This window comes from Triticum urartu, chromosome 2A, assembly GCF_056163025.1.
Source record: "Triticum urartu cultivar PI428250 chromosome 2A, HENAU_Tu73, whole genome shotgun sequence".
In the NCBI taxonomy this organism is placed as follows: Eukaryota; Viridiplantae; Streptophyta; class Magnoliopsida; order Poales; family Poaceae; genus Triticum; species Triticum urartu.
This window is the reverse complement of record NC_141874.1, coordinates 513,412,707-513,432,584: the sequence shown is the minus strand read 5'-3', so window position 1 is coordinate 513,432,584 and position 19,878 is coordinate 513,412,707. Positions and strand designations below refer to the sequence as shown.

Sequence of the window (19,878 nt, the reverse complement as noted above, 5' to 3'; positions counted from 1 at the left end):
CAGATGGAAGCCATTCACAGTCTTGAAGCCTTTCAGCTTGAATACCATGGCCACTGAGAAATCAGCTAGAAAGGGCGGCAGACAGCGCCGTGGGGATACAGCCAAAGACCTGCCACCTGATCTCTTTGAAATGTACAAGTCAGATCCTGAAGAAACCTATGGTGAGTGCAAGACCGGAATCCAATGGATTCGAAGATACTGGGCCGAAGAATGGTTCAAGTACAGATTTGTGACTACTGAATACGCTGAAAAGAACACTATCAAGCGTCCATGGGGAGATATTTTGTACCGAAATCTGTAGCCCAAGTCCAAGCCCGAAGCTATTGCTCAAGGGTTCTATCCTTGCATGGTCCGAGGACCACCGCCTGATGATGCCGACCCATCTAGTTTGCTATGGTGTCACGACGACAATCTCTTCAATCGCAACTTTCAGTTTGCCAAAGAGTGTGCCAAGAAGAACAAGAAGAAGTTTGGCCTCGACTTCAACCCTGGTCCATCAGCTCCAAGGGCAGATGGCACACGTGATGCAAATCCCAATGAAATTGGCCCCTTCTACAACCTCGAAGGCCTCATCACTCATATAGCTGTACATGGGGCTACGATGGACCATCCAGCTAACGACGCAGATTCTGAAGATGCGCCAGCCCCACCAAAGTAGAAGTAGAAGATATCAAAGGCTTGAAAGCCCTCAGCTGCACCGAAAGTTTTGCATGCAAAGCCATTGGCCACTGCACCTCCTGAACCAAGTGTGCATTCAGAAGATCTTTCTTGCATCTCCAAGAAGAAGGAGAAACACAAGAAGAAGTCCATGAAGATTTCTGGGCATGAATTGACACCAGCTGCCGTTCTGAGGAACAAAGATGAAACCATTGATTTGTCAAGCGACGAAGACTTTGGTGATGATGCTCTTGAGCTTCTAATCAAGAGCAAGCAAGAGGCGGAGATCTTCAACAATCTGCCCCTCTTTGATGTGGAAATTCTGAACAGCTTCATTGATGAGTGGTTCAACGACCAGAGCATCAGCATCGATGATCTTCAGCTGCCAGTGGACATCAGCATCACCTTCCACGGAGCCATTGCAAATGAGCTGGCCTTGGCTCAGAACATCGTCGAGCTGAAGAACAAAATTGATTATGAGAAGGCACAGTTCAAGAAGCACATGGCAAAGCTCAGTGTAGCTGATGTTCAAAACTTCAAGCAGATGTTGCATAACCTCAAGGAGCAGTTTCACTAGAAATGTGAGGAAGCCAAAGGCTCAAGAGAGCGGATGAAATACTTTGCAGAGAAATGTGTTCAAGCGCACAATGAGGCTAAGAAGCGCAAGGCGCTGGGGTGTCCTAGCATCAATCCTAGAATGCTGTCAAACAGAAGAAGAAGTCTGCTGGGGCACACACTGAAGCGCCAAGGCAGGAAGCACCTAGCACTGTCTTCCATGCCGGCATGATAGGCTCAAAGCCTAAGCCCCCCTCAACAGCTTCAGAGCTAAAGAAAACCAGGGTAACTGAAGCTGATGCCAGGAAGCGCAAGCACAAGGATGCCTCTGATGGTGCTCCATCAACCAAGAAGTCGAAGACAAAGTCTTCGCGAAAAGAGTGTGCTGCTGCCCCAGAGCCACTTGTTGTTGAGCCCATCTCAGTTGCACGTCCTGCCTCCTCCAATCAAGAGCGTCAACTTGTAGTTCACAAGCCTGCTACCACAGAGGCTCCTGAAGACGAAGAAGCACCAGCTGTTGACCCCATCACAGCTGAAGACATTGATCGTGACGACAATGTAGAAGATGATGAAGTCCTTCCTCAGATCGAGCGCCAACCGGTATCATCGCCTGTTCTCACGAACAACGAACTCATCAGCATTGGTCATCCTTTGACGCCAATTGCTCATGATGATTCGTGAGCTGATTGCCCCCAACAAGACACCGAATTCAAGATGAAACTCCCAGAACTCCAACCCCTCCAGTCACCACTCCGGTGCTTGACGATGACTACATGGTGCAGACCACACCATCACCACAGGCGCCGCCCGCATTCCGCAAGCTTCACAAAGGCCCTAGGCCACAGGTCACCATGTCAAGCATTCCAGAAGGAGAAGTGCAAAAAAGCTCAGTAGCACGCGAAGTGTTTCCTGATGCCACTCCCACTACGATTGTCTCTGAGTCTGAAGCCAAAGCTGCCGAAGACATTCCGACTACATCAGCCGAAGAACATCAAGAACCATGTCAAGAAGAAGAAAGAGTTGCCACACCCCCTACCACTGAAGAAGTCATTCTCGAGGAGAATGTGTCTATGCCCGACCCTCCTGTCATTGAAGACACAGAGGTTGAGAACACTAGGGCTGCCACCAACAATGATACTGACGCCAATGACGTTGTCATGGCTGAAGATAATGTGGAGCTTGAAGCCAATGTTGTGCTTGAAGCTCATGTGCAACCTGAAGCCCATGTGGATGCTGAAGCCACTGTTCCATCTCCTAGGCCTCACATGATTGAACAGGCCTTTGATCATGGACAGCTGGTCACTGTGAAATGGCCAATCATGGTGCCTCCCACTGCTCCCGGACCTCAGTATGACTATCATGTGGAGCAGAGGCCCCAGGTTCAGAAGCCAAAGCCCAGGCTGCCAAGGCTTCCAGGAGTTGCAACCTCCCCAGGATTGTTCAGTGTGAACATCTTCAGAGCCCACAACACCTTCTTTGATAGCACCAAGAATCCTTAATCGAAGCCAAAGATCTCTTCTGATCGCTTCTGGAGCTATCAGCGGCGCAGCTACTACTCGTGCATCCTATACAATCAAGAGAGAATCTTTCAACACATGCATCTTGATTGTGAAGCCATTGATGGGCTGCCCTGTCTGGAAGAAGCCCTTGACTTCTTCAGGGAGGTTGGTCTTCTACAGTTCGTCACTGATAAAGAACACTGGAATAAAGAGCTCCTGCTGCAGTTCTACGCCACACTTCACATTCGTGGCTACAACAGGGATCCGAAGACATGGATCCTTGAGTGGATGTCAGGAGATGTGCACCACGAAGCCAAAGCTCAAGACATTATTGAGCTTACCTCCATGCCCACTCCAGGTGAACTCTATGAGCCTGGTTGTCAGCTACACCAAAATGAACTGCAGAGTATCTTCTAGTGGCCTGAACCAAATATGAGTCAGATGCTCAGCATGATGAAGCCATTGCCTCAAGATGCTGACTATCCCAAGGAGTTCTTCGTCAAGGACCTTGAGTACCTGCCCCACACAATGTATCATATTCTGAGGCATACTCTCTGGCCCATCAAGGGATACTCAACTGAAGCCAAACTTGAAGGATCCATGAAGACTTTGGTATTCTATATTGTCAATGGCGTCAGATTCAATTCCCACGATTTCTTCATCAGACAATGCTGCATCTGGAATTGATCTATTTGGCTTGAAGTTTTATGCTCCATGGGATGCGCTTAATCAAGCTTCACTCTTCTGTCGACTATTAGCCATTAGCACGCAACCATCTTATCTTTTTGCCCGAGGTTGATATATCAGTTGAAGCCATCTACCCTGAGCCTGCCAAGGAACCACTTTATCTTCATAATGTTGATCGCAAAAGCTTCACACAGCCAATTGAAGGCACTCATGTTCCCAATGCTGAAACTCCTGCTTATCCACTGGTTGGCAATATACGTGTACCTCACCGTGCAAACACCGAAGCCACTGACAGCACCATTGCTCAAAGGCCTCGGAAGCGTTCTCGTGCGCTCAATGACCGAGAGCTTCTTGTGGCCTTCATCAGAAGCAGGACAAGCATCATGACTGGTTAAAGCGTCAGATGCAGAGCATCTTGGTGTATGTCAACCGCATTCACAATCTTGCCACCAAGAACTCATTTGTAGCTCATGAAGCCTGTCGGCGGTCTTGGAAGAGTCTCACACTGCTATGCTCTGAAGACGATCTTCATGAAGACGACTTCACCGAGGGCTTCAAATTTGACTCCAAGCCTCCCCAGAATGCAAGCTGGCATCGGACTCCTTCCATTGAAGATTCTGAGTATTCATCTTCGGCTGCAACTGTTGTTGCGAGAGTCGTCAATGAAGAACATGATGTCACTTCACCAACCATGGCTTCACTGCATATCAACACTGCACCATGTCCCTCTGCACCACCAAACTCCAACGTCAACCCTGATCCTGCATCTACTCCTGATGGGAACGAGTAGACACTCTTTGTCGTCAAACCTTTTTGGTCCTTACTGACAAAAGGGGGAGAAGCATATGAGTTGATAGTCTTCAAGCGGGTCCTTTATGGGTGGTTGCTATATTTTGCCAAAGTGATTACAACTCTTGTCTTTTGATACATTTGGTTCTTTTGGTTGTAACACTTAAACTTGATGGTCGTTTGCTATTTTTTTCTGCTACTTTGTGATGCGATGATAAATTCCACATGAAGTCATTCCGCAGACGTCCATTTTTCATTATGCATGTCATTAACTTCGGTATATCTTTATATGCATGATGAATTGTCTTCATAGGTTGAAGAGGATCTCCACAAGTAAAACCTGCCATGTGCATTTGCATTCAAGAGCAAACTACTTATATGCACATCTTCAGGGGGAGCCTTTTGCTACTTATGAAGACAATACCTTTACCCCTACAATATCACATACTTTTATCCCCGTTGAAAACTTCAACCAGTTTGTCATCAATCACCAAAAAGGGGGAGATTGTAAGTGCATCTAGTGCCACCCCTAGTTGGTTTTGGAGTATTGACGACAAACTTGGTTGAGGGACTAATGTGTTTGTGAGAATTGTAGGATAACACAGGTAGTAGTCTCTCATTAATTCAGTTTACCTACCAGAGATGACCCCTAAAAATGTGTGAAGACATTGAAGACAATGGTGGTCTATGAAGAGATTCACATTGAAGACTATGACAGGAGAAGACATCGCATGAAGACTATGAATTGCGAAGACATAGTTGTTTTGTAGTTTCCTTTTCTTCTTTGTTGAGTCATAGGAACCACCGTACTGTTAAGTGGGGTCCAAGTGAACAAAGTCAGAGTGACTGAAGTGATGCTCAACCAAATCTTATGTCTTCGAGCGAAGACTATGAGAGCAAATCTGATCTAGAGCTGGATAAGTCAGCTTTACTTGTAGCCCAAGTCAAGCTGCCGCATGTGTTTGAAATCTGACCGTTGGACACGTGTCAGCTCCTTAGTGACCCAGGGTCATTTCAGACAAATCAGGTCGGGTTGCCTCCTGGCTATAAATAGCCCACCCCCTACACCATAAATTGGTGGCTGCTCAGAGTTAGTGCACGGCTTTGTCGTTTGAGAGCAACCCACCTCCGAATCCTTTGAGAGAGAAATCCTTGAGAGGACAAAGCCCTAAACACCCAGAGCCAAAGTGTGTTAGGCATCACTAAAGTCTTTCTGTCTGTGTGATCTGAAAACTTGTTACACTCGAGGACTGTGAATCCTCCAGTCGGTTAGGCGTCGCGTTCTGAGCATCCAAGAGTCATTATGGATCGCCGGTGAACGAAGTCTGTGAAGGTTTGGAAGTCTCCATTGAAGACTTACCAGAGTGATTGGGTGAGGACTGTGTGTCCTTAGCTCAAGGGGAATAAGGTGAAGACGTGGTCTTCTGAGTTGAATCTCAGCCTCCCTAACCAGACGTACAGTTGTCACAGCAACTGGAACTAGTCCAACAAATCCTTGTCCTCACCAAGCAACTGGTTCTATCCTTTACCTCTCTTTACTTACAGTTTGTCTTCGTGAAGTCATTGCCTGCTTGCATGATCTGATTGACTTCATTGTGTGAAGACTATTGTTGTTTGGTTTCATACTATCTTCCATCCTGATCCATACTACCTAGTTGCTGATAGTCTTCGTGCTTTCACTTTATTGCTTACTTGACTATGGTTTGTCTAGTGTAGTCTATCTTCCGCTGCATATCAATAGGTTCATTTCTACTGTTTGTCTTCAAAGCCCTCGTGTTTTGAAGACTTTCATAAAAATTGCCTATTCACCCCCCTCTAGTCGATAACTAGCACTTTCACAAAGGAATATGTATTTGACATTAAGAAAGCAATAGCAATAAACTGAACGATCATATGCTAAGCTAACAGATGGGTCTTGTCCATGTGACGCCCCGAGACCGATGCGCTAGGTGTCTTCCAGTTATTCGCTGTCTTTGCCATGTCATTCGCTTGCGTGTTGCATCTTGTCATGTCATCATGTGCATTGCATCATCATGTTTTCAAAACTTGCATCCGTCCCGGTCTCCCCGTTCCTTCTGTTGTCCGTTCTGAGCCTAGACACACTTGCACGCGCCCGCGGCACCTCCAAAATATTATTTTATAAGTGGCCGGAAAATGTTCTCGGAATGGGTTGAAAGTTGGCGTGCGGTGTTGTTATGTTGTAGGTAGGCCGCCTGCCAAGTTTCATCGCATTCGGAGTTCGTTTGATGCCCCAACGGATAACTATAGCGACAATATAGTCGGTCTATCGTCGGACATTTTCGGTCTCCGAAAATAGTCGCCGGGTCTCTCTCCCTCTTTTCTCTCCTCTCAGACCGAGGCCTTCTACACAGCCCAAGTTCCAACCGACCCCTCGCGCGTGTCCGAAAACTTACCCGAACCCGACCCGGGCACTTGTCACCATTGGATCCGGATCATCCCCAAACGTCTATAAAACATCACCGTTTTGTTAATTGGGCTCCCTAACCTATTTATCCAAGACCGTCCGATTTAGATCGGAGGGTCCAAACCTAATCCTATTGTCCCTTTATATCAGTCCAAACCCTAAAATCTAGGGACTTGTCCCCCCTAGCCGCCGCCACCCACTCACCAAATCCCCCTCGGGATCTCCCCTGCCCAATCCATCGATCCCCACCAACCAGAGCCCTCCCATGGCTCCCTTCGAATCCTCCCTCCCTCTGACCGAGGAACCAGCGCTCTCCACCGATCTCCCAGCCACCAACCTGCTCCTCCTCTCGATCCATCCCCGAGGCCACCTTCAGATCGAGCAGGAGCACTCGGCCTCATCCCGTCGCGCCGTCGCGCCGCCCGAACCTCCTTCTAGGACAGCCGAGGGCCTCCCCGACCCCATTGTTCCTCGCCGGACCAGCAGACTGACCTCGCCGCCTTGCTCAAGGTCACGCCAGCCGCTCCCCGTGCCCTCTTTCTTTTCTCCCAGGAACCAAGCGATGGTGCCCGAGGCCTCCCCTGCCTCGCCTCGCGTCTCCCCGTTGCTGCCCGACCTCGCCGGCCGGCCATCGAAGCCGCTGCCCCGGCCACCTTGCGCGACATCCTGCCTCGTCCTCGTCTGTGCGGGAGACAAGCGACCGAAGCCGCGCGCCTAGTTCCCCTACATCTCGCGAGTCGTTGACTCCCCTGCGTCGAGCTGTCGCTCACCTTCAAGCCGCCGCCGCATCAACTCCCGTGATCCCGGCCTCCACCGCCCAGATGTGTGCCCCTGCCGTCGGCCTTTGCTTCTGCTTCCTCCGCATCACGCCAGCGCCGCCCTCGTCGTCGCGGTGTTCTTCTGTTTCCGGCCTTGCCCATGCGCCGAGTTCTGCTGCGGCCTTTGTTCTTCTGCAACGAGCAGTAGCAGGCCATCCATGCGTTGACCGCGTCCCCTCCACCTCGTCGTTCGATCCAGCCAGGAGCAGCCCAACAACCGCGGCCTGCCCGCTCTCCTGCGGGTCGTCTCACCACCGACCGGCCTCAAGGCCCGATGTGAGCAGCTCCCCCACGCCTGGGCCAGATCTCAGTTTCGGCCTGTTTCGTGTTTTTTCCATAGAACGATTTTCCTAATTACCCAGAGAATGCCAGATTTGCAGAAAACCCCCTCAGCTTCATGCATTTAATAACTAAATAACCGTGCATCGGTTTAAAATAACATATATATGAAAAATGACTAGAATTTCCTCTAGTTTAATAATATGCCACTTTCATCTATGTTTAAAATGTCTAAAATGTTGTTTGTTTAAATTTGCTTAAATAACTTGTTAAAATGATTTAATTCATAACTAAATAATCGTAGCTCCATGTTTAATAAACTTTATATGTAAATGGGGTAGAAAAATGCCTAGTTTAACATGGTGGCTTTACTTTGCATGTTTAATAACTCTAAAATTGTGTTTAGGGCAGAACAATACCAAATCTAATATATGCTCATGAGGATTTTTCCGGATTTGTTGCTTGTTGTTTCGGCCTCATTTAAACTTGCATAGATAGGTAGTTTTCATTTGCTTCACCCCTTGCCATGCCAAGAACATTTAATATTGTTGGGTACATAAATGAGATCGAACTAAATAATCAAATGTGGTGTTCCGGCAATATGCAACTCGTTGCATATTGAGCTCCACTTAATTTGTAGGATTGCTTGTGCACTTTGCCATGCCATGCCTAATTAAACCGGACATGCATCATACTTGGTTGTGCATCATGGTTGTTTACCATGTTGTTTGCTTCTTTCCGGTGTTGCTTCTTCGGGTTAGTTCCGATAACATCGCGTTTGTGAGGATCCGTTCGACTACGTCCATTTGTCTTCTTCATGGACTCGTTCTTCTTCCTTGCGGGATCTCAGGCAAGATGACCATACCCTCGAAATCACTTCTATCTTTGCTTGCTAGTTGCTCGTTCTATTGCTATGCCGCGATACCTACCACTTGCTATATCATGCCTCCCATTTTGCCATGTCAGCCTCTAACCCACTTTTCCTAGCAAACCGTTGTTTGGCTATGTTACCGCTTTGCTCAGCCCCTCTTATAGCGTTGCTAGTTGCAGGTGAAGCTGAAGTTTGTTCCATGTTTGGAACATGGTTATGTTGGGATATCACAATATCTCTTATTTAATTAATGCATCTATATACTTGGTAAAGGGTGGAAGGCTCGGCCTTATGCCTGGTGTTTTGTTCCACTCTTGCCGCCCTAGTTTCCGTCATACCGGTGTTATGTTCCTTGATTTTGCGTTCCTTACACAGTTGGGTGTTATGGGGACCCCTTGACAGTTCGCTTTAAATAAAACTCCTCCAGCAAGGCCCAACCTTGGTTTTACCATTTGCCTCACCACCACCTAATTTTCCCTTGGGAGTCGCGCTCCCGAGGGTCATCTTTATTTTAAGCCCCCCGGGCCAGTGCTTGTCTAAGTGTTGGTCCGAACTAGCGTCCTTTGCAGCGCCACCTCGGGGAAACTTGAGGGCTGATTTTAGTTGTACGGATCGCTCATCCGGTGTTGCCCTGAGAATGAGATATGTGCAGCTCCTATTGGGATGTCGGCGCATCGGGCGGTCTTGCTGGTCTTGTTTTACCATTGTCGAAATGTCTTGTAACCGGGATTCCGAGTCTGATCGGGTCTTCTTGGGAGAAGGAATATCCTTCATTGACCGTGAGATCTTGTGATGGGCTAAGTTGGGACACCCCTGTAGGGTTTTGAACTTTCGAAAGCCGTGCCCGCGGTAATGGTCAGATGGGAATTTGTTAATATCCGGTTGTAGAAAACTTGACACTTAACTTAATTAAAATGCATCAATCGCGTGTGTAACCGTGATGGTCTCTTTCCGGTGGAGTCCGGGAAGTGAACACGGTTCTTGTGTTATGCTTGAACGTAAGTAGTTTCAGGATCACTTCTTGATCACTTCTAGTTCACGGCCGCTGCGTTGCTTCTCTTCTCGCTCTTATTTGTGTATGTTAGCCACCATATATGCTTAGTGCTTGCTGCAGCTCCACCTCACTACCCCTCTCCTACCCATAAGCTTAAATATTCTTGATCTCGCGGGTGTGAGATTGCTGAGTCCTCGTGACTCACAAATACTTCTAAACAGTTGCAGGTGTCGATGATACCAGTGCAGGTGATGCAATCCAGCTCAAGTGGGAGCTTGATGAAGATCATGTTCGTCGTGTTGTTTCATTTCCTTTTGATCGGTAGTGGAGCCCAGTTGGGACGATCGGGGATCTAGCAATTGGGGTTTTCTTCTTTTATTTTGGTTCCGTAGTCGGACCTTGATTGTACTCTGGATGTTGTATGATATATTCATGTATTGTGTGAAGTGGCAATTGCAAGCCAACTCTCTATCCCTTTCTTATTCAGTACATGAGATGTGTAAAGATTACCCCTCTTGCGACAAACCCACCATGCGGCTATGCCTCTAAGTCATGCCCCGACACGTGGGAGATATAGCCGCATCATGGGTGTTACAGTCCATCACATCATTCTCCTAATGATGTGATCCCATTATCAAATGACAACACATGTCCATGATTAGGAAACCTTAACCATCATTGATCAACGAGCTAGTCTAGTAGATGGCTTACCAGGGACACGGTATTTGTTTATGTATTCGCACATGTATTTAAGTTTCCGATCAATACAATTCTAGCATGAATAATAACCCTTTATCATGAATAAGAAAATATAAAATAACAACTTTATTATTGCCTTTAGGGCATATTTCCTTCAATGGATGCCTCCCCCGAGAAACCCCTGCTTCGGTTGGTTCCTTGGGCCGTGCAACGTTAGGCAACACTGTCGTGCCTCCTTTGAAGTCATGGGTGCCTCCAGTAGCCGGCATTACGACGGAAGACGATGATGATGCTCCTATTGATCCCCGAGGAACCGTTGATTTAGGTTCCTCCTCCAGTGGTATGCCTCATTTTCTTGTGTTTTTAGTCTGTCTTCGCCTTTCAAAGGCATGATCCAGGCATTCTATAGTACAAACAGCTCAAGCTCCTTCCTGCTGAGGCGCAGGGGCTCCGTGTGTGCCTTCCTGGTTCTGAGTGACTTGGCGTCAGATTCTATATTAAACACCGTTGGAGCACCGAGGTGTGGGACACATCGGGAGGCCTCGGAGAGTGGACTAGAAGCCCTCGAGTAGGTTCCTGAGGAGCACCAAGAGCTAAGGCTTGAGCCTACTCCTGCCACCTCTCGATCCTCCACTCCACGCTCGGCGAGGTCGGGAGAGCATACGCCACCCTCAGCTAAGAAACCTATATCATTTGATCTAAACTTGGGAGCAGCAAGTGACTTTGTGGTCAGAGAAGGTGGGGAGTAAACTGTCCCGAAGGCGGCTGCCTTGGCTTTAGCGACGCCTCTCCCGAGGGAGCCATGGGCCATGGGAGACAGTGAAGTGGCTCCTCCCGGCGGTCGGGCCCTAGTGTCGTATGTGGTTCGTGGGACCCCTGCTGTCTGAGCACCCCCTCCACCATGGTGTAATGCCAGAACATGACACGTGGCGGCGGCTGAGAGCGTGCCAAATGGCGCGCTCTCATCCCACCCCAAGTGACCCTTGGGGAGGCACTTGAAGGAGCGCTTCTTCGTTAGTTGCTCCCCATGAAAAACAACAGAGCGCGCGAGCATTCGATCCCACGACCTCGATCGCATCGGACTCCTGACCACGGTTCGTTAGCCACTCCACCACACATTACAGCCGGCCCATCAAGCAGTACCGCTGGTCGAAAAACATGGCAAAAAAAGAAGCAGCGTGATTGTCGGTTTTGAACAGCCGACCAACTGCTTACGATCACACGCACATAACCACTCCAGTACACTAGTTTTGTTGAACGTAAAGTAGCGCATAACTTTAAGAACTAAATCCAACCGGCCTACTGTACCGAATAGGAATATTGTAAAGAACCAGAAATAGTTGTTGTAGTGAACGTTTTTATAAAAGTGTCTATTTTGAAAAAGTCAAACGATTTCTGAATTTTCTGAATAAATTTTCGTTGATAGGAACATTTTTTGAATATGTGAACAAGAAATTGAAAAAAGGAAGAATTGTTTTTGAAAATATGAACCATTATTTGTATTTGTGAACAAATTATGAAATTCAGAACAAATTTGAAATTGTGAACATCTTCTGAACTTGTGAACAATATTTGAAAATGAATCATTTCATGATATTCTGAACAAAAAATTGAAACCGAACATTTTTTCAATTGGTGAATAAATTTTTTAAAAATGGAATATTTCATGAATTTGCGCACAAAAAATTGAAACTGCGAACATTTTTCGAAACACCTGAACACTTTATGAAACACGAGCATTTTTTTAATTTCTGTCCAAATTTTGAAACCGTGAACATCTTTTGTACTCCTGAATGTTTTCTGAGCATTGAACATTCTTCAATTTGTGAAACAAAATTTAAAAGAAGAACATTTTTTGGAATTCCTGAACATTTGTTTGAAGTTTTGACCAATATTTTGAAATAGGAACACTTTTTCAAAGTCCTGTACATTTTTGAAACTCGGACATTTTTTCAATTTGTGAACAAAATTTTAAAACAGGAACATTTTTTCAAAATCTCAAGAAAATTTAATATGTTTAAAAAATGTTAAAAGAATGTTCAACTTGAAGAATGAAAAAAGAAAAGAAAAACTAAACAAAAAGAGAAGAGAAGAAAAGAAACAGAAAATAAAAAAAGAGACAAACAAACGAGAACATTTTCTGGAAATCACATCTTTTTTAAACAGGAACGTTTTTCACAAGAACATTTTTTGAAATTGCAAACATATGTTGAAAGCGAGCACAAAATTTTAAATTCTGAAGAAATTTTTTAAATGAAAATATTTTTTGAAATTCATGAACATTTATTGAAATTGTAAACTAATATAGAAACACTAATTCTTTTTGAAACAAAATTTTGTTTAAAAAAATTGTGAACAACTTTTGAAAACAAGAACATTTTCTGAAAATCATGAACAATATTTTTGAAACAGGAACATTTTTCCAAATTGCAAATTTTTTTTGGATCCATGAACATATTTTGAAATTCCTGAACAAAATTTGGAAACATGATTTTTTAAACTTGTAAACAATTTTTTAAATGGAAAATTTAAAACTCCTGGAAAAATAAAAATATGAAGAATTTTTGGAATTTGTGGGGTATTCTTGAAAACAATAACATTTTTATGAATTGTGAAAAATAAATAAAAAAACACTCCAAACATTTTTTGTAAAACAAGAACACTTTTTGAAATGCGCGAACATTTTTTAAGTTCTGAAGAATTTTTTCAAAACACGAACATTTTTTAATAATTTTGAACGGTTTTCAGAAACACGAACAAAATTTGAACTTTTCAAATAATTTTCAAAGGAAACAAAAAACGGAAAAAGAAAACAGAAAACATGAAAAATAAAATAAAAATAAACAGAAAAAGGAAAAAAGAAATGAAACAAGAAAAAATAAATACAAAATAAAACCATAAAAATAGTATAAAAATAAAAAAAACGGTTCAGGGAACCTTCTGGAAGGTTCCCAAAACCGGATGCCTCGTTGTGGGGAAGTGGGCCGGCCCAAGTCTTGCGCTCGGGGGAGATCGCCCGTGCGATTGCTCGACATTTTGACGCAGTTAACGTCAAATAGGAATTTCCGCGAGACAGAGAGCAGGCTTCGCGTTAGGGAATGTCCAGATGGGTCGGCCCAGCTTCGCGGGAGCCTCATTTTTCTGTTTTCTGTTTTATTATTTGCTATATAAAATATTCAAAATATATATTACAAAAAACTCTATAAAAACACATTTGAAAAATGTTGACTAAGCTTTTGAAAAATGTTAAATGTTTATAAAGGAAATGTTTGTCACATATACAAAAAATGGATAAAAACAATTGATCAGGTATTTAAAAAATGTTAATGAAGCCTTTGGAAAATATTTGAAAAATATTTTAAAATGTTAATCAAGAATTTGAAAAATGTTAAATGTGTATAGAAAAATATTGACCATGTATTAAAAAATGATGAAAAATTTCGATCATGTATGTAAAAAATGTTAATCAAGCATTTCAAAAAATGTTGACAAATATTGAAAATATTAATCAAGCAATTTTTTTGCTTAGTAATACGTGTGTCATTAATAAAATAAAGATTCACTTACATTTTAATAAAGCATTTAAAAAACCTTAAATATATATAGAAAAAATGTTGACCATGTTTTAAAAAATAATGATTATTTTATCTTGTATATAAAAATGTTAATCAAGCATTTCGAAAAATTTTGAACAAGTATTTTAAAATATTGATCAAACATTTAAAAAATGTTAAAGATTTATAGAAAAGATGTTGACCATTTATTAAAAAATATGGAATTTACATTTTGAAGATCTTAATCAAGAATTTTCAAAAAATGTAACTGTGTACAGAAAAATGTTGACATGTATTCAAAAAAAATTAATCTTGTATTTAAAATATGTATTAGAAAAATGTTCCTAACGTATATGAAAAATGTAGAATGAAAATGAAAAGAAACAAAAATAAAAAATAAAAAACATTCAAAATGAAAAATTACATAACATAAAACCGAAGAAAGAAATGTAGAAAGAATTGAAAAATCATAAAAGCCAATAAAGAAACAATGAAAAACAAAAAGCATTGAGAACCAAGAAAGAAAACAAAAAACAAAGAAAAAGAAGAAAAAAGAGAAAAACGGATAAAAACCATGAAAGAAACAAAGAGAAACCAAAAAATAAACAAGGAAAAACCAAGGTATAACCATGAAAAAAAAGGAGAAGAATTGACAAATCCAATCAGAAAACCTAAAGAAAACGAAAAAAAAGAAGATAACAGAAAAAACTCGGGTGTTTTCTCTCAAGTTGGTCGCATCTCCTATCTTAACGCGAGCCAGACCTGGCGCAGTGGGTAGAAAAAAAAACCTGGCGCAGTTGGTAGAAGCACCAGCCGGCTGGGATCGATCCCTGGGGAGCTCTGTTTTCGTCCCTTCGTCTCGCTTAATCCGATAGGTCTCGCGGCGGAGGGCGACCGAAGAAGAAATAAATATGACGAGTGGGCCGGTTGGTCTCACGGGCCAAGGCCCTTAAATTTTCATTTTTTTTTTCTGTTTGATTGATTGATTGATACGGAGTACTGTAGTTGTGTACGAGAAGCTTCTGGTCGGCGAGGGTGGCGGTGGATGTGGACATTACTCCGGCGAGGTCTGCTTCCGACGAACCACCAGGTGCTCTCCCCAAGACCACTCATCTCATCCCGCTTAACCGCACGCAGATTGTTTTTGTGGGCGGTGCCTAGTATTTTCGTCAAACAGATTGCGCGCGCGCGCGCACACCTGCGCTCCCTGTGGCTGTGAGGTCTGCTCACCTCAAATTGCGGTTCGCTGTGATGTCGGATGCTATGCTGGGGGACGATCTGGGGAGAGTCGAGGGGGGGATTTTGAAAAGGAAAAATAATCGCTGGGGCGTGGGTTCACAAATTTAGGGTTTAGTTCAAACTTTTGCGATCAATTTGGTTTGGTACCGATCATTCTGGAAATCATGGTTATCACACGCTTCTATTCCTGTCAGTTGCAGCGGCTTCAGAGGATTGCAGAACTGACTGAATGCCTTGATTTTTCTATACTCAAAGATGGCATTTCTCTGCTTGCTGTTCTGTTCTTCAGTTACCCAACCTGGTCTGCACCTAGCATTCTGCTTCTGTTTCTGCTGGTGGGTTGTCACTTTATTGAGCAGGTGAAGTGAAGCGTGTTCTCGCTAAATGTAAGCGTGCTCAAAGGCACAAACCTCTAGCTAGATGTACCGTTTCAGATGTTCTGTCCTGTTATCCGTTTCATGCCGAACCGTCAGTGAGGTGTGGTCCTGGAGAAAGGGCCAAGATTGAGATGGCACCACAGTTGGTGTAAAGTGCTAGTCAGATTACTGATGATCCTAATCCTCTGTCATGTCAACTGTATAACCTGAGTTGGCCCGTTAAGATTAAATGCCCCTGTTCTTCTAGTGGTCCTATGTTGCTTTGATGCCATCTAACATAATGAGTTTGGCAGGATTGAAACAGACCTGGCCACTGGCCACACTTATCGACGAGTTCATCTCTATCATGACATAATTGGTGTCCAGCAGAAGAGAAGCACACGCATGTCATTGGACCCCATAGGAAGTTTCACCTAGTTGTTGATGCGTAACTTCGTGTCATCACCTGAGGGACACAACAAGTACTTGTTGAAAGTAACAGAAATCTGTAAAGTTCTCAATTGCTTTGTCCCTTGTAGTAGGTAATGTATTATCTACATGTTTGGTTTCTGGCCCGCCTAATCTCCGTTTGAAATGGCTTTGCTAGCAACCTTTTCCATGAGTGCTTTGCTCGTTTAAGGAAATGGCTTCCATGATAAGCTATATGCGCACTCGGCTGGGGTAATGGTTAACGGTTACATGGTAAAGCATGTGCTGATGTGCACTACATTATGCAACCTTTTTACAGAAGTTAATGCAACTATGTGGAGATCAATGGGGGCTCAAAGCTACTAAACATAGCTAGTGCGCGAAATAAGTGACATAGTAGACTTTTTCCTATTTCTTTTGAGTAATTTAAGAATACAATAGCATATGGAACATGATATATAGTTAACATTTTAAAACTCAGTAAAGCAAACATTTTTGGCCTTCTAAATATTATGTGCCAGACATATCGATGCAGAGGGGGCCCTGTTGATTTGTTGTTGTATATAATCTACAAGAACTCTTCTGTTCCTGTCTCATTTTAGAACCTCTGATTCATTTCATGTACCCTGTATTGCCACTTCGACAAAGTAAATTGGCAATGTAGGAGGGTTACTAATAATTTGGAAATTCTCTAGCAAAGAATTTTAGATTTACTAGTGGGATTAAATTTATTTATGACACTCCTAACTGTGTTGCGTGTTTAGTGTTACTTTTACTAGGAAAGGATACAAAGTAGGACCTTCAGGAAAACTACTTCAGGTTTAATTTGTTAGAAATGCCAATGGACTTTCATGTTCTAGCATCAGATGTTTACATCTCAATTTTTCACTCAAAAGGCCTGACCTTGAAAAGTCTACTATCTGATTTTTACATCTCAAATTTTCACTCATAAGGCTTGACCTTGGAAAGCGGGTCAGCATACTGTTTCTCCTTTTAGGGAGTCCAGGAGGACTATTTGGTGTACGGTGTTATCTATTTCTCACTAGATGTTGCTCAATTAGGATTAGTTCCGGACTTGCGATTGTTTCAGTTACTGTCTCGGTGCATTTATATCAAGACATGTATTCCTATTACTGCTCAGATTAATGGATCTTTTCTGTAAATAATAGGTTGTCTTGTCGCATTTGGCCTGAGTAATATCATGACCACACTCAACACTGATTTCAAAGAATGTACATAAATTACTTAAAACATATATTTTTACTTTATTCCATTTGTCTGCTAATGTTGGAATGTGAACTTCACAATCTCTCTTCCAGTATCGCATCAATAGGAAAGTCATTAGATGAACTACTCAAATGATAACACATGAAGACCACTAACATAATTAGAGTTAGTTTAGTTTTTCTCTTTCTTTATATATGTTTTTTGTTTCACATTTTTATGATGTAAGCATGCATTGCAAGCCATGAAAAGTAACGACAAGCATGCTAAAACTATTGATGGAGGCACTACCAACTTCTCTTAGGACAGACAGAATTATATCATCGCATTTCTAGGGTTGGATTAAGAAGTCAACAACCCATTTAGTACTAAAAGAAGTTACTAAAAAGTTGCTATCCATGATTAGTGATCTAAAGCGAGTGCACTATGCAGTATGCACTGCAAATAACTAAACAAGTTTAGAAACTTCAGTGGTTACCTGATTTTCAGGTAACTGGTTTGGCAAGTCTTACCAGTGCATGGTGGTACCACTTCCCCACACATGCACACTTTCTGTCTGGAATGGACACACATATACATTATTACCTTTTGGAGCTTATCTCATTGATGACATCAATAGCAATATGCTTGCACAAGTTCCAACCATGCTCTTTCTTTTTATCCTTGTGATCTAAAAGCATCTGACTGACTCCATTTGGCCTTTGCTTTGTGGGCACAATAACATTGTTCACAACACATAGGAACACAATGAGTTGGAGGAGAAGTCGGCATGCACAAGCATTGCCTGCATCGCTCCAAAACTAGTCCCAAGTCCTAACCCCCACAAGCCACTTCATGGCGCTCACTGTTGACTTCATACAATGATCATTCAGGACATGCCCTTTGCTATTTAGGAGAAACCATCAAATGCTTGATTAATTGCTAGTTGAAAGAGTGGCCATTAGGCCATTACACACTTATATTCCATAGTAGTCAAAACATATTAAATTTGTTTCACACACCTTGGAGGAGAATAATTACATCTCTGGTCTAGATGGAGTGAATTAGGTTTAATACCTACCAGATCATTTGATCATTAAGAAAGATGTTTCTCTTATGAGTATCATCATGATCAGATGGCATGGTAGGCACAAAACCCATTCTCTCAACTGTGCTAGCAAAGGTTCTAATTCTTCGGCAAACTGACTTCATCATAGTCATCCAGGGATAGGAACACCTCGTCTAAGCATGAAAGCTCCATGTCCTCCTCGTGGAAGGTCACTTGCGAATCGTAGCTCGACTCGAACACCCGACACACCACCCAATTGCTGCATTCCTGTGATGATCATCCATGCATGTTGGACATGTTTGTCATGCGTATATGATAATGCTATAAATGCAGAGTTTAAGAAAATGTTAGGTGCAATAACATGTATGCAGCACTCACTTTGTCTGGTTGGCCTTTCTTCTTGTGAGACCGCTTGCGTGAACTACCTGAAGTGCTGGTACCCACATTCCCGTCAAGTAAGTGGTACTCATGCATAACCCAGTTGGTTTTGGTCGCCTGAAAGGGCTCCCCAATGGAGAAGACGAGTGTCTTCTTCAGGCCGACATGAGAGCCGCCACTACTTACTGCCTCATCGGCACCGATGGGATTCCAGCACCCATTTCGTGAGGCCCTACTCTGTGTTGCTTGGCTAAAGAAGTACCACTGGTTCCCTGCTTGAAGTGCTTTGCCTTGAAAGAGTTGTCAGAATCAGGACTAGACATTACTTGTGATATGCACAAAGGTTTGTGAAAGAAAGTATTAGGTACATACCATTCAGCTCCCATGGATCGTAGCGATTCTGAGGCAGTGTAGGGACGATGTCAGGTCGGCATGGGAGGAGAGCCGCCTTGCGCTGGAGGAAATGGATGACGAGTTCTTCGTCGGAGGGGAAGAAGTGGAAACCAGGAGGAAGGTTAGTAGATCCACCCATATATGCTGGAGTAGATAGAGTAGAGGAAGATGGAAGGCTGTGAGGAAGGAAGACGAGAGCACGGGTGCTTGCTTCACGTGGTTTCTTAGTAGTATTTATAGGGGTTGTATGCGTGTGTGTATTTGTATGTAGAGAAAGGGAGGGAGAGGGAGAGACGTGCAATTCAAGGAGTGTTGAAAGGTTTTGAGGGCGGCTGCAGCATGGTTGCTTTGAGAAGCCTGCCAACTTAAGTGCCATGCTTCCTTGTCCTCACCATTTTTTATATGGAGGGAGCTAATGATGCTATGCAAACACTAATGTTGGATTTGGACAGAGGAGTATCTCCTATATATTTGATGTTCAGAGTTACTGCAAATTTCTCTACTTCTTAGATGAATCGTTACTAACTAACAGAGTCCATCAATGCATGCATGCATGGTGCCTCATCATGCTCTACATATTTTATAACAAAGCCGGAGATCAAGACATACAGTTTCTTGCCTAGCAATGATGCTGGTCTGGGTGTCCTTAATTAGGAATTTAGGATAGCCTTTTGCGGATGTATTTGATCTTCGTTGACTCCGCTTGGATATCTTACATTGCATAACCATCTCATCCATCCAAAGTTTCAGTAGCAGACTCTTGCATCATAATCTAACATGATGCTTGTGTGCTACTTTAGGTACACTTCAAAATACCATGTCTGCCCAAGAGAACTGTCAATATAGCGTAATATCATGTGACCGGAGTTTTCTCAAACCTCACATATGCCCATCCATATCTGAGATCAGGAGAAGTGAATGACGAGCTAGGTGGGACGACAGAATCAACAATTATCTGATACCAGAAGTAAGCGAAACCCCATC

The 19,878-nt window shown here is 43.4% G+C and overlaps 1 protein-coding gene across 1 annotated transcript; it reads right to left on the bottom strand.

The window, feature by feature from the left end:
- Nucleotides 1-17,993: 17,993 nt before the first annotated feature.
- On the bottom strand, nt 17,994-19,121 carry XND1 (xylem NAC domain 1). Its single transcript, XM_048705078.2, has 3 exons — nt 18,874-19,121; nt 18,502-18,791; nt 17,994-18,390 (listed from the first exon to the last, which is right to left on the bottom strand). Exons 1-3 carry the CDS (start codon nt 19,031-19,033, stop codon nt 18,241-18,243), a joined length of 600 nt encoding a protein of 199 aa, XP_048561035.2. The 5' UTR covers nt 19,034-19,121; the 3' UTR covers nt 17,994-18,240.
- Nucleotides 19,122-19,878: the final 757 nt, after the last annotated feature.

Coding starts and splice junctions, on each gene's coding strand:
- XND1 (XM_048705078.2), bottom strand. CDS start 19,033: ATGGGTGGATCTACTAACCTTCCTCCTGGTTTCCACTTCTTCCCCTCC. Junction 18,792..18,873: donor CGATCCATGGGAGCTGAATG/GTATGTACCTAA, acceptor AACTCTTTCAAG/GCAAAGCACTTCAAGCAGGG. Junction 18,391..18,501: donor AGAAAGGCCAACCAGACAAA/GTGAGTGCTGCA, acceptor TGATCATCACAG/GAATGCAGCAATTGGGTGGT.